This window comes from Sipha flava, unplaced genomic scaffold (assembly GCF_003268045.1).
Source record: "Sipha flava isolate LNK unplaced genomic scaffold, YSA_version1 576_pilon_pilon, whole genome shotgun sequence".
NCBI classification, from domain to species: domain Eukaryota; kingdom Metazoa; phylum Arthropoda; class Insecta; order Hemiptera; family Aphididae; genus Sipha; species Sipha flava.
The window spans coordinates 58,074-73,732 of NW_020273556.1; the positions used below are offsets into that span (position 1 = coordinate 58,074).

The following is a 15,659-nucleotide window of genomic DNA, read 5'->3' on the forward strand; positions in this document are numbered from 1 at the left end:
CCCCCCCCCCCCCCCGAAAAAATTGAAAATACGCCACTGATTAAAATAACTAAAAAAAAATGTCAACTTGACAAGATAAATAAAATTACAGAAGAATATATTTTATAGACAATCGTATTTTAAATAATTAATATTCAATACATTTTTGTAATAAATGCTTCAGATTTTGAAATAAATTGAAAAAATCAAATAAACTATCTTTATGATAATTTTTCAACCACCTTGTGACAAGAGAAAGGGGTGAGTTATTACAGTCAAATTTAACACACGATACTTTTTTACATCAACTAACGAAATTGGGAGGTAAGAAATCAAAATTAGAAAAGTTTAAAATTAAGGACCACCCTAATATATATAGACGGCGATAAGAAATTATGAAAATATAAATCATGTTAACTATTGGTGGGATAAGCTATTGTCTACTATTTTTTCATATAGGAATATATGTAACATATTTTACAATATCAGAAAACCTAAAAACGTATATAAATGAAATTATATGTAATACCATAAAACGTATAACCTTAAAAAATGTACCACTGTAGACACGTGTCTATAGTGTTTGTATATAAATACGCCATTGCTAACAATCTTGTTCTTGGATGGGGTGGGTGTAAGTTTTAAATTGATGGCTATCGATCAGACTATTCAAAATGTTATTCAGCACCATTACAATCAGCAACATATTTCCCGATCAAACCAAATCAAAAATTATTCTAATATTGAATAGGCAATAATAAAAGGTTAGGCAGAGGAGTCATTTCAACTTTTGAAAGGGTGGAGCAACTTATTAAATTTGCCAACTTCATAATATTTAATATTTGTGGACGAAATACTATCAAAAAAATATTTTTTTAGAACAAAACATGTAAGGATTAATAATGAATAATGATGTCATGATGATAAACAAAGAACATGAAACGTTTTAATTTACGCCAATTAAATAAAAATATTAAATATAGTAAAACATTAATTTATTTACATATATAAGTTACCTATCAATAGGTTTAATGGAATAATAATATAAATCTAATTAATTATATACTTATAATTTTATTATTTGTATATTTAATACTTTACAGAACTTATTTATAAAAACATAAAATTGTATCTCAAATATAAAGTACCGTAGTTTGGGGTGAATAGGAACAATTTTAACGGTTTTTTAAAGATTATGAGCTCAATTTTTATGGTATCGATATCACAAAAACTGTTTTAATAAGATCACATATATAGAAATATATAATATACCAAAAATAAAGTTTATAGGGTTCACGTAATAACTATTGTCATAAACCGGGGAGGAGCCAGTGTTTCCCAACTTTTAATAAACCGTGAACGTGTATTTAAAAGAGAATATTATCTGATTTCTGAGTAAATAAAAATTTACTATTAACCGATTTTAGCATTTAATCATTAGACAAAGAATTGCCGACTTTTTAAAATTTCTTAGAATGGGGCATTTTCCATAGTCTGCCTCCCCCAAAGTTAGGTAACAAAATATATTCATAAGATAAATATTGTTCATCTACTTATTCGTAAATAGATAATGATATTTACATTTAAATATTAATATATTAATCTTTATTGGGGTATAAATTAATTTTTGACATTGTTATCTTAATTTACACAGTAGTTAGTAGAAAACGGAAATATAACTGTTTCGTAACACTGATTCAGTATTAAGACGTAATATTTTTTAGTTAAAAGTAGTCCATTTAAATATATATTACAAAGAAGTCTATCATCAAAAAATAAATAAATAAATAAATAAAAATAAAAAATTGTAAATAATAAGTATAAAGCAAATTTTAAATTTTATTATTATTAATAAACAATAAATAGAAAAAAATGGAACAATGTCATTATTAGTTTCTTAAACCATATCATCCTAATAATTGTTCCTACATATATAATCTTAATAACCATTAATTCTAAGTCCAAATTATAAATAGATACATAACTTGTATTAAACATAACATGTTAAATACAACATGTATTGTTGTATACAAATACAACAATGTTAATACCAACACAAATAAGTATGTAAATTTATATTTTTTCAGATGGTTGATAAAATAGTTAAACCAAATTTCTTAAGAAGGTAAATTGCAATTTTAGTATTGAAACTTTCAAAAAAAAAAAAAAGTCACTTTGGTAAATAATAGCATTAAAATATTACTCTCTCTTCTTCCCGTTATAATCAAAATATAATTGAATATCATTTGGGAAATATCAAAAATTAATTAAATAACGAACAATCATAAAAATATTCAGTCAACAGTTCAAGTTCCTAGTAGTAGTTTTTAGTAGTATATTTTAGTAGTTATGATGAAAAAAAAATTTGATTTTATTGAAAACTGTTAATCCGTTTTTTTTTATAAATATATTGTCAATTTTTCTATAGAGAAAATTTTTGTTGGGAAAGAAAGGAAACCCCTACTTAACCATAAATAGCGACTAGACCAACAATCGGCCACTGACAGCCAACATTAAATTCCAAAACTAGGAAATTTCATTGAATATCATATTAATTTCATGTATTGTCTGGCCCATGAACCCTTTTTAATTTGTGAATGTGGCCCTAGGATCCAAAAAGGTTGCCGATCACCGACTAAACTACATTTGTTATCAAAAACTTCCTATGATTTTTATCAAAATGGTGGAAATACAAATAATAAAATAAAAGCAGATATATAAAAATTCATATATATATGTGATAAGATCCATATCATAATATCAATACATTCTTTGAATCACACAGAATCTAAAAATTTCAATATTTAATAAGTAATTCATATCTTTGATTGTATTTTTAAATTCAACATTTTGTATTATTTATTGTAAGTAATAATTCCTTTATAAAAGTAGAGAAATAATATAAATAATAATAATTTGGAAATTGTAAATGGACTTAATGTAAATTTTAGTACAGCTACTTTGTATATTTTCTTCACATGTACTTAATCCTAATAAAAATACATAATTTATAATACATAATACATAATATTTTATTGCCACTGTACTTGAGCCCTTTAGGTGTTTACATCAAATAAATAAATAATATTTAATTATAGAAGAAAAGTTTTTTAAAGCTGTTCATTGTACTCATTATTACTTTTAACTTTCTTTTCATTGCAATTTTTCTTATATGAACAACAGTAGACAATATTAGTAGTAGTATATGCAATGTAATTGTTATAATGTTATTTTAAATTAAATATCAAACTCATTTTCGTATATTAAGTTTTAAATAACCTTTAAGTCACTTAAAAATAAAATATTTTAAATAAGGCACTATTAAAAATATATTTCAAACTTAAAACTTTAACCATTTAGAAGTAGAGATAAGTCAACTGGATACAATATTACTTTTAAAAATAAAAAAAAAAAAAACAAAAATTACCTCTGGTTTCAATCGTCTATCTTCTTCAAATTCTGAACTATGAGATGACGCCGTTGTAACATCAGATCCATGATTCATATGAATATCATCATAATAATTGAATGGCTGAAAATTAATCATTTTTTAAGCTGTGAAAACGAGTTAATACTATTAAATACTATAATAATTATACATTGCCTAGATGTACAATTTGGATCAATTACATAGTCTTATTATGAGTTTGAAAATCTATTTAGTAATTAAAAGTTCACTAAATATAATTTTACCTCCATATAGTTTAACCATGATACCAATTTAACAAAATAAGGTAGATTAACTAAACTTAATGGTTAACATTTTCAGTATAACATTTCATAATATACTTAATACTTATAAATAGTACAAAATAAAATAGCTAGAAACTCATACAGTTTAACTGTTATAATTATGTTATTAACAAAATATTATACACAATTGAAGAATTATAATTCTTGTAAAAATGTAGCAGATAATCTTGACAAAATTATGTATAATATGATAATTAAAATATTTATTTTTTGTCAAATTACTATAATTTATTTCAGATATATTAATAAATATTCAATGTTATTTTTATATTGAACTAAGTAAATATGATCGACATTATAAATATTTAATTAATTTAATTTAACATTATTAAGAGCAATCATTTTTTAAATCTATGTTTGTACCTAAACAACTAAAATATATAATTTAAATCAAACTGTAATTTTGTTTTTTTCTTATTATTAATATTAATTTAGACTTGAATTGTTTTATGTTGCTCAATACATAGTTAAAATATTTAAAGGTCATTGTTAAGTTAGACTACAATAGTACCTAAACTATACGCCAACCAAAATAAAAATCAACCAAAGCAGATAAACATCAAACTAATTTTATAAATATTAAAGGTTACAGATTTTGAACTATTTTATAAACTTAAAAAATAAATTTAAAAAATGTTTATGCTTGTTATAAATATAATGTTTAATTATCTAAAAACAAATAAAATAGATTTTAGATAAGAATTCATTATTAAATTTAATCTTATATGTATAGTTTATTTACAATTTTTAACTATTTTTGGAATATTTTTTATAAATTAAAATTATTCAAAATTTAGGAAAACACAGATGTTCTTACTTTACTTATATTTATATCTTTAAAAAATCCTAGTTATTTAGATCAATGGTTTTAAGCATATGTCCAACCATGGACAACTTTTTGAGACTTTATTTTTATTAGCATTATTTAATTTTTTTAAAAGATAATACATAAATAATTAAATAGTACACTTAGATAATATTTGCAGCACACAAATTTAAATCAGTTGACAAAAACATATATTAATATTTTCAAAAAACAACTATAAAACTAGTAATTTTTCACTCAACTCTTTTTTTTAACTCTTGATAACACCATGTATAATAATAATAATGTATCATAAAAGCTATATTTTGGTAAAGACTGTTGCTATGGAAAGACCAATTAATTGGTTTTATAAAAATGTAAATAATAATAAAAAATAACAAATTATGTATCTTCAAATGTATTTCCTACAAAGTTTAAAATAAAATATGAATAAGTAAATCTTATCAAATGTTGAATTAAATACAACTGGGAAATTTTTTTAAAACTATTTTTCAAATAGTACTCTTAAAAATATCTGTATTAAATATTCTAATTATACTACAGTTAAGAAAAAAAAAAAGCAAAGCTAAAAAGTATTAACCAAACAACTAGAAAAGTTTTTCAAGCTTCATAATGTAGAAATATGACCGTTAAGTTACTTCCTTATTATATGATTTAATCATTTATAATCATTTCAATTTGCAAAACTTGTTTAAATTATAATTCAATTTAGATATATTTAATGTTATTGGATACTAAATTTATAAATTGACTATGAATTAGATATTATAACAATTTTAAAATATACAATGCAACATATTTTACAGTATTAAACAATTATTTTCAACTATAGATATAATTGGAAGTATAATATATTTTCTGGTTATGACAAACATAAATTATTGATATAACCTATTCTATTGTGTTTTTTTTTTTTTGGTCAGGCATTATTCAAATAATAAAAAAAATTATTATGTAAAAGCTTATCAACTTTAGCATTTATTATGATTTAAACAAAGAAACAATATAAAAACAATTTAATTGCTATCTAAAATTTATTTATAAATTACATTTATTGTACTCACATCAGGTCGAAATTGAGTTCCATAAACTTGAGAACCACAAACAGGTTTTGTAAGTAATGATATAGGGTCAAACCCAAGTTGTAAAAGCGTCTGTCGATTTTCAACTTTTAACTGACGAATATCTAACATTAAACGTTTTATATCACCCAAGATCTAAAAGGTATTAAAATAATAAGTTAACCATGAACATAAGTAGTTGTTCATAACTTACTATATTATACAGGTTTAAATATTAAATCTTAAAATTACTTACATTTATACTTATGGGTGGACTTTTTAAGTCTGTTTCATTAATAAGTAAAAGAGCTCGTCCATCGATACAGTGCTCTTCAGTAAGTTGCTGAGAATATTTACTATGACCCTTTTTTTCCAACCAAATAGAAACTTCTCGCGGATTCCAGTTAACTACAGAACTCATTTTATCACTAAATATTTATTAAGAACTAACAAAAATTAAATGTGTATATTTATATAAAAAAAATAAATTTAAATTCATTGCACAGAATTTCATTAGATTTATAATTGTGTTTAATGCACTTTCGAAAGCTATAGAAATGTAAATAAAAATGATAAAGGACGGTGAAGTTGTACAGAACATCTAATCTAAAAAGAAGAATTTTGGCTACGGCAACACGTCGAACACAAACAACAGATATTCTCTCGTAGCAAATGTAGTAACTACACAATGTGTTACGCGACTGAACAAACGCAACACATTGTAGACCGTATTTTACAGCAACACTAAGAAAATCGTATTATCTTTATATCGTGATGCACTGATATGCGATCATGATAAAAACCACAAAATGATAATAACAGGCAGTGTGCACAATTTGTGTACACATAAAGAGTTCGAAATTCAGATAATTTGATTTGATTAAAATTTGTATTTTATTCACACATTGATTTATAAAACATGTAAATAAAATGAGAAAAATGTATTTCATTTAATTGGTTAATATTATTTTTATTTAGAAAATAAATTTAAATACAAGCTAAGACATAGTAAAAAACAATTGGTTCATTTGTTGGTCACATTGTCAAGTGCCGCCAATATTCCCGCCATTATTGGCCAAATCTTTTGTAACTTGGGTTACTAGTTGAATTGTGCTCCGTTTTACTTCCCAATCGACACTTTGTTAGAGTTTGTTTCATGTCACCGCGTGGACGCTTTTCAATTATTTTTATTGATATTTTAATATTGTTTTACTAGTCAAATTTTTGTTTTCACTCAAGTACACACCATGTTCGAAGCCAGATTATTGAAGAGCGGGCAGCTCAAAAAGATTTTGGAAGCCATTAAGGAACTTTTGAAAGAAGCTACATTCGATTGTTCCGATTCTGGAATTCAGCTACAGGCCATGGACGATGCTCACGTTAGCTTGGTATCTATGTGTTTAAAAAGTTCGGGATTTGATAAGTTTCGTTGTGACCGCAACTTATCAATGGGCATTAATTTGGAAAGGTATGAAAAACACATAAGTGTAGGTTAACCGGTAACAATATTTAATCATATTTTTAAATTACTTTAGTATGGTGAAAATCATGAAATGTTGTTCTAATGATGATATAATGACCATAAAAGCTCAAGATAATGCAGATACACTTACCATTATGTTTGAGACATCAAATCAAGAAAAAATGTCGGATTATGAAATGAAATTGATGAATTTAGATCAAGAACATCTTGGTATTCCTGTATGTTATTTATTTAATTATATTTAAGAAGTATAGTTAAATTAGTGTTGTATACTTTAATCTACTTCATTTTAATTAATTAGACAAACTCATCAGTATTCATCATTAATGGTTATTTATAGAGTTTAATTTAATCATTTTTTAAATAGAATTAATTTCTTTCAATTAGTTTAATAAATTTAATAACATATGTAATGAAATCAAAATTATTAATTAATAATTATTCATTAATTTATTTAATATATTATTAATTAAAAATTTTAATAGTTTATTAATTTTTAATTTATCATACTTTGGTTATAATTATTTATGTACTAAAAATAAAAAATACACTTTAATGTAGAAACTAAATTTTTTGTATACTTTTAATTTTTTTTAGTGTTTATGTCTATCATATAAGATTGCTGTTTATATTCAATACAAGAAAATGAATAAAATAATAAGTTGATGTATTTATCATTTACATGATACTTAATTTTTCTTATTATACTGCTCAAGAATTCTAATTTTTTCAAATTAAATAAAATTAATCCATCTTTGAATTGGGTATTAAAATAATTCTAAATAAACGATTGATTGGCATGAAATTATTAAAGTTGCATCGATAAATTTATGAAGTTATCTTAATACAAGAAATTTCTATAAATATTTAAAAAATTTAATATCTGTAATTTAAGTTTAAAATTTTAAATTGAATATATTTAATTACATTTTTATTAATAATTTTTAATGTGAGCAATATATGTTTTTAGGAAACAAACTATTCTTGCATAATAAAGATGCCTTCATCTGAGTTTGCCAGAATTTGTCGAGATTTGAGTCAGTTTGGAGAATCAGTAATTATTGCTTGTACTAAAGATGGAGTCAAATTTTCTACATCAGGTGACATTGGATCAGGTAATTTTGAAAACATATTTGTTGGAATGCATTTTTTACTGTTATTTATCTTTTACCTTTATAGCCAATATTAAACTTTCCCAAAATTCATCTGTTGATAAAGAAGAAGATGGAGTCACTATTGAGTTGCAACAAGCTGTATGTTTGACGTTCGCTTGTCGTTACCTAAATTTATTTTGTAAAGCAGCTCCTTTAGCTCCACAAGTAAGATAACTAATATCTAATATTTATTTATTTATTTTGGTATTAAACTTATGTTTGTTTCAATTTTAGGTTATTTTATCAATGTCGGGAGATGTTCCACTAGTTGTAGAATACCAAATTGAAGAGTTGGGTTATATCCGATATTATTTAGCACCTAAAATTGAAGAAGATGATTAATCTATATACATTTATTTACGTAAATGATTCTTAAGGACAAACTTACTGATTTAGTATTTAAACCAAATTTTTCTTTATATACTTAAAAAAATTCTTTTTAATTAATTTTTTTGTAATTTCTTTTAAATATATATACAACATGATAAGATTGTAAAAAATAAAGTACTGAAATAAATATAAAGGAAAGTTATTATTATGGAGTTACTGAGCATATAATAAAAGTACATTTTTAATATTACAAGTTAACATATTTTCGGAATAAGTACAATAAATATTTGCTATAAGTAAAAAATCGTTGAAAAATAATGTAAAATGGAATGATTCCTAATTATTTTTACATCACTATATACATTTCATTAAGATTTTACACAATATAATATAATTCAATATTTGCAGGAAGACAATGATCTTTTTATCATTGTTGAAAAATAAATTTTTAATCTTAACATCTGCTTACTTTGTACTAGTATCAAAACTATCATATACTTAGTTAAAAGTTTTATAAAAAAAAAATATATTAAATAATTAAAAAGCATTGCACTAATACAGAAGATTATCTCATAAAAAACTGTACCAATTGGTACACTTGTACATTTTCTTATTATTTAATTGGAAGTAAAATCTTATAGGGCACATTATTAAAATATAATATAAACATAAGCTGTCAATTAATATTGAAAGAAATAAATGGAAAGTAAAATTAAGTTGGAAAGTTTACCTATAAAATATATGTATACTATGATATATGTCAGGATTAAATAATGATCAGGCAGCTAACCTGTATTTTGAAAAGAATTTTGCCAATATCTACTTTATTTGGCCTTTTATCATTAAATCTTTATAAATACAGAGAGGTAGTCCAGAAATTATGCCAAATGTGCTTGGTCATCATTTTATCCTGGTCGCAATATTTATAATCAGATATATTCAATTTTAAATATAAGTTTGATCAAAATGGTTAACACTTTATGTTGTTGGTGGTACTTCATCTTGTGCATTACAGTATTCAACCATAGCATTAGGACTTATAACTGTATCGTGTAATGTTCTCATATGTCTCAGTAAATTACTTTTTACATTAAAACCTTTATTGCAAACTCCACACTGATATGGTCGTTCACCTGTATGTGTTCGACTATGTATCAACATACTTGCATGTGATGGAAATGTTTTAGTGCAAGTTGGACACACTTTTCGGCCATTCATTATTCTTGGCCGTGGCCGTTTGGCTGAAGGCAATATACCAGATCCACCACTAGCTAAACTATTTGTGATAGCCAACTGCTCTTCTGTGTGTGCACTTTGAATATGTCGCACCCAATCCCCAGGTGTCTGGTATTCTTGTTGGCATAGTTCACAACGTAAAGGTGGTAACTCGCCACCATCATCTTCATCCTATTTAAAGTTTAATACAAAATATTTAGATTGTTCAATTATAAAAAATATAATTTTATATCGAGAATAATGTAATACAATTTTATGATATCACATTGTGAATGTAAAAACAATTTACGTACAGTGGTTTTTCTTCGTTTTCTTTTTGGTAAATCAGTAATCGAACCTAACTCGTGAGTTTGAATGTGTCTAACCCAAAGGGCTGGAGTTCGAAATGTTTCTTGACACATATCGCACGTCAACGGAGCATAATAATCAGAATCCGCTTCCTCGTCTTCTTCATCATAATTGGAAAATAGTTCCTGAAAATATTAAATAATATACATCTAAATATTTAAAGATAATAATTTTACTCTTAAGTCATGCCAATGATTAATCTAATATATCATCATACTGGTTGAATTGTCATTTCAGTTCGATCATTGTCATTCCATTCTAATGGTTCTTCTTTGACTGTGATCTCCAGTTGTAAAGCATTGTGCATCGGATCTTCGTTTTCCGAGTTTTCTTTTTTTACTTCACTATCATCGTTTTCTTTGTCTTTTTCATTTTCTTTATTTTCGTTACCATCGGATCTGACCGACAGAGGCATATCTCCCTTGAATTTTTGTTTCGCTATATCATCTTTATTAATATCGGGAGTCAGTTGGCTGGGAACAACACCGACAGTGTTCTCGTTACTTCGGCACAGTCCTCTGACCCTCAACACTTCGCCGGCCTTTAGCACTCGATCTAGCTGGCTGTTGGTGACTGTTGCTTCCCCGCTATACATGTATTGAAGTAGTATACAAAGCGTACGATAACTAATGTCTGCAGGTAGAACGATAACCAAATTGTTGGACAAACAGCTCTGAAATACTTGGTTCAAGTAAGCGCTACAAGCCGATAGTACGAAGCGGTGTGCTGACACGTTGCGCCCATCAGTCGTGCTCAACGTCACATCGGTAAATGCCGTGGTGCCATGTAACGTCGCAATAGTAGAATGTAAATGAGCACCGTGACTATGCCATTTTAATTGATAGTTTTCTGCGTTTGCCATGTTGGACATAATGTTTATTGCGATCTAGAAAAAAAGTATTTTAAAAATAATTTAAATGTATCATGTGACTATGTTGAATTGTCGGTATCAGAAGACAGTTACTCGTTTTTAATTTTGGCGGTACACGAAGAACAATTTAGACCATTCGTTATATAAAAAAAAAAAAATGTTTAGGTATTTAATTTTTAGACTAAATCAGCTAGTTGATTTTTTTAATATATTTATGTCAACATACTAAACGTTATTACAATGTCATAAACTTACAAACTAAGGAAAAATTATTGTTTTCTTAATTCTATAGTAGATACTTCACAAACTATGGAGAAATTATCAAAAATTGAACTAGATTTTAGACTATTTTGTATTTTATAGTTCATGGAATAGAAGTAAGTTTACAATGAACATATAACCAGAGGATGAATAAAAATTAAATTCATGTGTACCTAGACTTTATTATTTTTAATTTTTTTTTTTTTTACTTTTTAGTGTGAAAATTGATTATTATATTCAATGATAATGGTCCTAAAATATATCCTAATGTAATCTTTTACAAATTTATTAAAATATTTTTTATAAAAAATTTCAAATTAAAATTAAGACAAAAAAAATAAAGATAAAATTTTTGTTTATTTATATTTTATTTATATGATCTTGACTAGGCAATTTTAATTTTTTACTATTTAAGAGTTTGAAAAATTATATGAGCGCTAAGTATGTAGTAAAAAAGCTTTTAAATCTATATACTAAATTTAGCACTAATATTTTTTGTGCACGGTATCCTAAAAATTATAAACCAATTTTTATGATTCAGATGTGCATTGAAAAGGTTCAAGGTATGGTTGTATTAAAGCGAATCAGAATTTCGTTAAGTAGTTAGGTTAGTTTTTATTAAGCGAGGGAGGTGTTCGGTTCCCAATATCGATATTGCCATGGTAACTACTATTAGTGTGAATCATTTTATAATATTCTATTCAATAATTAAATATCAATTGATAATCGAATAAATATAACAAAATAGTTATAACTACATAAATATGCACCGTATATACTACACAATGAACACATCGTATTCACAAATATTCTAAAACTCCTAGAAATTGGCCCTTCGTTGACCAACATAGATTTAATCATAAGTATTATTAAAACACTTCAAATAAAATCATTTTCGGTCTATCTGACAGAAAATTCCCAGCTTTTTAATTAGATAAAATAAATTATTACATCAAATACATTGTTTATTTATTTTTTGTTTGCTTGCATTGATTTATTATTAAATCATCATATGATATTCATATATTTATTGTCAAATAAATATTTCATCATTTATTTGAAACTTAACGACGTTGATAAAACTAATTATAGAAATTATGACAACATTTGAAGTGTTTCTAACTCGAAAAAATTCTAAATAATGTTTTCAATTTTGAAAGATTATTAATATTTTCAAAAATCAATACGAATTTATATGTGTGAATACTAAAAAAAAATTCCACGAGTCTGTCCGTACTTTGACCTTAAATCCACCACTGATAATATTTACTATACACAACATGAATATTTTATATGAATCCAGTTACTACAAAAGAAGTTTTTAAAACATTCATAACGTTTACGTCGATTTATACCCTTGACTAGAGAAGTATCTCTATTATTTAAATAATTTTAAACCACAAAAACTCGAAGTTTTATAATATTTTAATCAATGAATTGTCGTTTTAATATTCGATTAATAAATTTAAGTATCAACATTTTCAGAAAAATATTTATACTTGTTATAGATTTTTTTTGCTTTAAAAATCAATAATTTTTAAAAATGTTATGAATATTAAAAGATATTAGAAAATATTAAGTAACTATAAATAAAGTTAATTTAAATGTACAATAGTATATAGCGATATTTTAAGCAGTTGACAATTTGACATTGTACTTCATAATTTTATTGCTAATAAAAAATTAAAAATTTTAATTGAAACTAACATCGTACTAACATTTTGTAAAAAGTAAATTAAATTTTGTTATTTTATGTAGTTACATACCTAAAAGAAAAAAACATAATGCTCTTAAATAAAATGTATTATAATAATAGGTACATCAAATATAGTAATATGTTATAGTTATCTGTAAATATTGTGATGCGCATTAGATAAGCCTATAGTTAGTGTATGTTTCATGAAAGGGAGAATTGTAGTTAACATGCACAGTGCTTTTCTGGTGTATGCAAATTCGATCAGTTATTTTAGATAAAATAAATTTTACAACGGTTATAGCTTATGAGTTATAATTGTTATAATTGATTACCTGAAACCTGAAAGTAATACAGTATACGTAAGTATACATAGCCGGATATAGTTTTATGTCTATGAACTATGATCATCCATTTAATGAAGAGAGACATTGTATATCATAACCTATTATAGTATGTAAATTATTCTAATGCTAGAAATATTTAATATTCAACTTAACATCTTAATGCCTGTCCCAATTGACACCATTATTCCAATTTTTAATTCAAAATATTCCGTATTATAAATTACAATCAGTTTCCTCTGAAATCTTAAGGATAATTTTATAGTTTGTCTATGATATATGCGTATGTATACTAACAGTACCAATGAGTTACAAGTATTAAAATAAAAACAAACAATTTTAAATTTTAATAAATGTTATGAATTAGGTATAACAATCTTCAATTTGTTTAAATGTAACGGTTAATTTACTAATTATCACTATTTGATAATACGAGTATATGGCTATTAATATCATACTTATTTAATTTATATAGTTTTATTTATCTATACAGTGGCGCCGATCCCAATGTGTAAGTTACGAATGCAATACCTAATTTAGGTAGGTGGTCCCGTGGTGGACAGGGGTACATTGTTACTAGGATGTATAAGTTATAGGATGTATGTATGATATATGTATAGGATATATAGTTACTTGGATTTTGGATAAAAGACTGTATAAAAATTACAGTTATTAACCAATTTACCTACTCAGTATTTATTGAAATTATATTCATATTTTATTTTTATTTAATACCATATGAAACAGACATCGGCACCACTATGTGTATAGATATTAGATGATCTTTAAATCGGTAATCTTTTTTGTGAGATATTTCTCGATACATTATAGTTACCATTATTATAATTATTATTATATAATATATAGTGATTATTTATGAAACTACCATAATACACTTTCATGAGAAAGTAATGAAAATACCTCATAAATAATTATTACTTACGGCACGTGCGACCGACGTTTAACTGTACAACATAAAAGTTGGTATATACGAGCCATGAGAGTATTTTCACGCAGGATAGTTAAATAAAAATTAATTCGATAAGAAATAAAAATTTGGACCATACATAATATATAATAGATACACCTACTATAATTTAGTTTAAACATTGTAGATTATAATAAGAAATAATTGTATTTAATGTAAATTCATTAACGGATATCAATCATATATCATGGTTCGAGGTAATATACAAATAATATATGTTTTGCATTTTTCGTTCGATTAAAACAATAAAAATACATTATACCAGCACCGATGCATAATATAAACCTAGCGTACATACAATTGCAAAGTACGTATGCGCAAATGATGTACTTCCGACTTTGGAGTTTATCAGGCGCTGCATATAATTATTACGTGGGTCGATATTTTTTATTCTTATTATTTTCTGCGAGTTCGTCGTCGAAGAACCAAAAACAACGATGTGTTGACGATGCAACGGAACACGACCATTTGCGTACCACATACCCCGTACGCTGTATATGAAAGTTTCGAAATCTCCTAAGACGTACCTATACAAATACATCCAGGTAACCTGTTTTAGGGTGATCGAACTTTGTACGACGGTCGATGATAGCGATTTATTGCCATGCGGCGCCGTGTTCGTGTTGGTATACCCAAACATTTTATGCGCATAACATACATATTACATTCGAATAAATACGTATGCGTAAACATTTGTATTTAAATTTATTTTTATTTTTACCTGCGCGCGGTTACAGGCCTCCTCGTCCGCGGCGATCTACCAACTGCAGCGACTGCGGTCCAGCTGAGGCGGCGGCGTCTGCGGGTTGCTGCACGACAGCGGCGGCGGTAGCGGCGACGATACGTTAATAGTAGCGGGCGGACGGCGAGCGACGGAACGACTATGGTCCGCGCGTGAGAACGATACTACTATAACGCGCGCACACGGGGGCGGCTGTACGGGAAACGCGCGCGGCTTCGCCGACGGTTGAGCGTAGGGAAAAAAAATCGATAAACAATACTGATTATTGATTTTGGCACCGCCGATGACGCGGCGGCTGCCGCTATCGTATAGTCGCAGTAGTAGCACTACGTGCACGCGCCTATCCACCACGTTATATCCCGAGCGCGCGCCCCTCCGCCGCGGCCGTCGTCCCTCCGTCGTGGTCACGACCCAGGGTCGGGCGGCGAAGCTTATTACCGAAAAAACCAACCTCTTTGGAAAGTCGGCGGAAAGTATAACGACGGTAATCCCGTTGTCGCCGCTGTCGCCGGCCGTCGCGCCGCGCGTACGTTGTAGGCAATGCCCGAATATAAAGCACGCACAAGTCCAATATACGACAAGCAATGTAT

General features: G+C 26.7%; 3 protein-coding genes across 3 annotated transcripts in view; 1 reads left to right on the top strand and 2 right to left on the bottom strand.

Annotated features, from left to right (window-relative positions):
- LOC112691226 (sphingomyelin synthase-related protein 1-like) overlaps positions 1-6,121 on the bottom strand; it is a 14,786-nt gene extending 8,665 nt beyond the window's left edge. Inside the window, exons 1-3 of the mRNA XM_025565380.1 lie at positions 5,876-6,121; positions 5,623-5,775; positions 3,407-3,511 (exon numbers count right to left, since the gene is read on the bottom strand). Of these exons, the coding sequence (XP_025421165.1) occupies positions 3,407-3,511; positions 5,623-5,775; positions 5,876-6,040 (423 nt within the window). The 5' untranslated portion in view covers positions 6,041-6,121. The remainder of the gene's footprint in view (positions 1-3,406; positions 3,512-5,622; positions 5,776-5,875) is intronic.
- A 745-nt stretch (positions 6,122-6,866) lies between these two features.
- On the top strand, positions 6,867-8,684 carry LOC112691222 (proliferating cell nuclear antigen). The gene is made up of 5 exons (XM_025565375.1): positions 6,867-7,087; positions 7,155-7,320; positions 8,073-8,217; positions 8,282-8,421; positions 8,491-8,684. Exons 1-5 carry the CDS (start codon positions 6,867-6,869, stop codon positions 8,596-8,598), a joined length of 780 nt encoding a protein of 259 aa, XP_025421160.1. The 3' UTR covers positions 8,599-8,684.
- A 297-nt stretch (positions 8,685-8,981) lies between these two features.
- LOC112691227 (histone-lysine N-methyltransferase PRDM9) lies at positions 8,982-15,406 on the bottom strand. The gene is made up of 4 exons (XM_025565381.1): positions 15,049-15,406; positions 10,388-11,056; positions 10,116-10,295; positions 8,982-9,993 (listed from the first exon to the last, which is right to left on the bottom strand). The coding sequence occupies exons 2-4, from the start codon at positions 11,039-11,041 to the stop codon at positions 9,565-9,567; spliced, it is 1,263 nt and encodes a 420-aa protein (XP_025421166.1). The 5' UTR covers positions 11,042-11,056; positions 15,049-15,406; the 3' UTR covers positions 8,982-9,564.
- Positions 15,407-15,659: the final 253 nt, after the last annotated feature.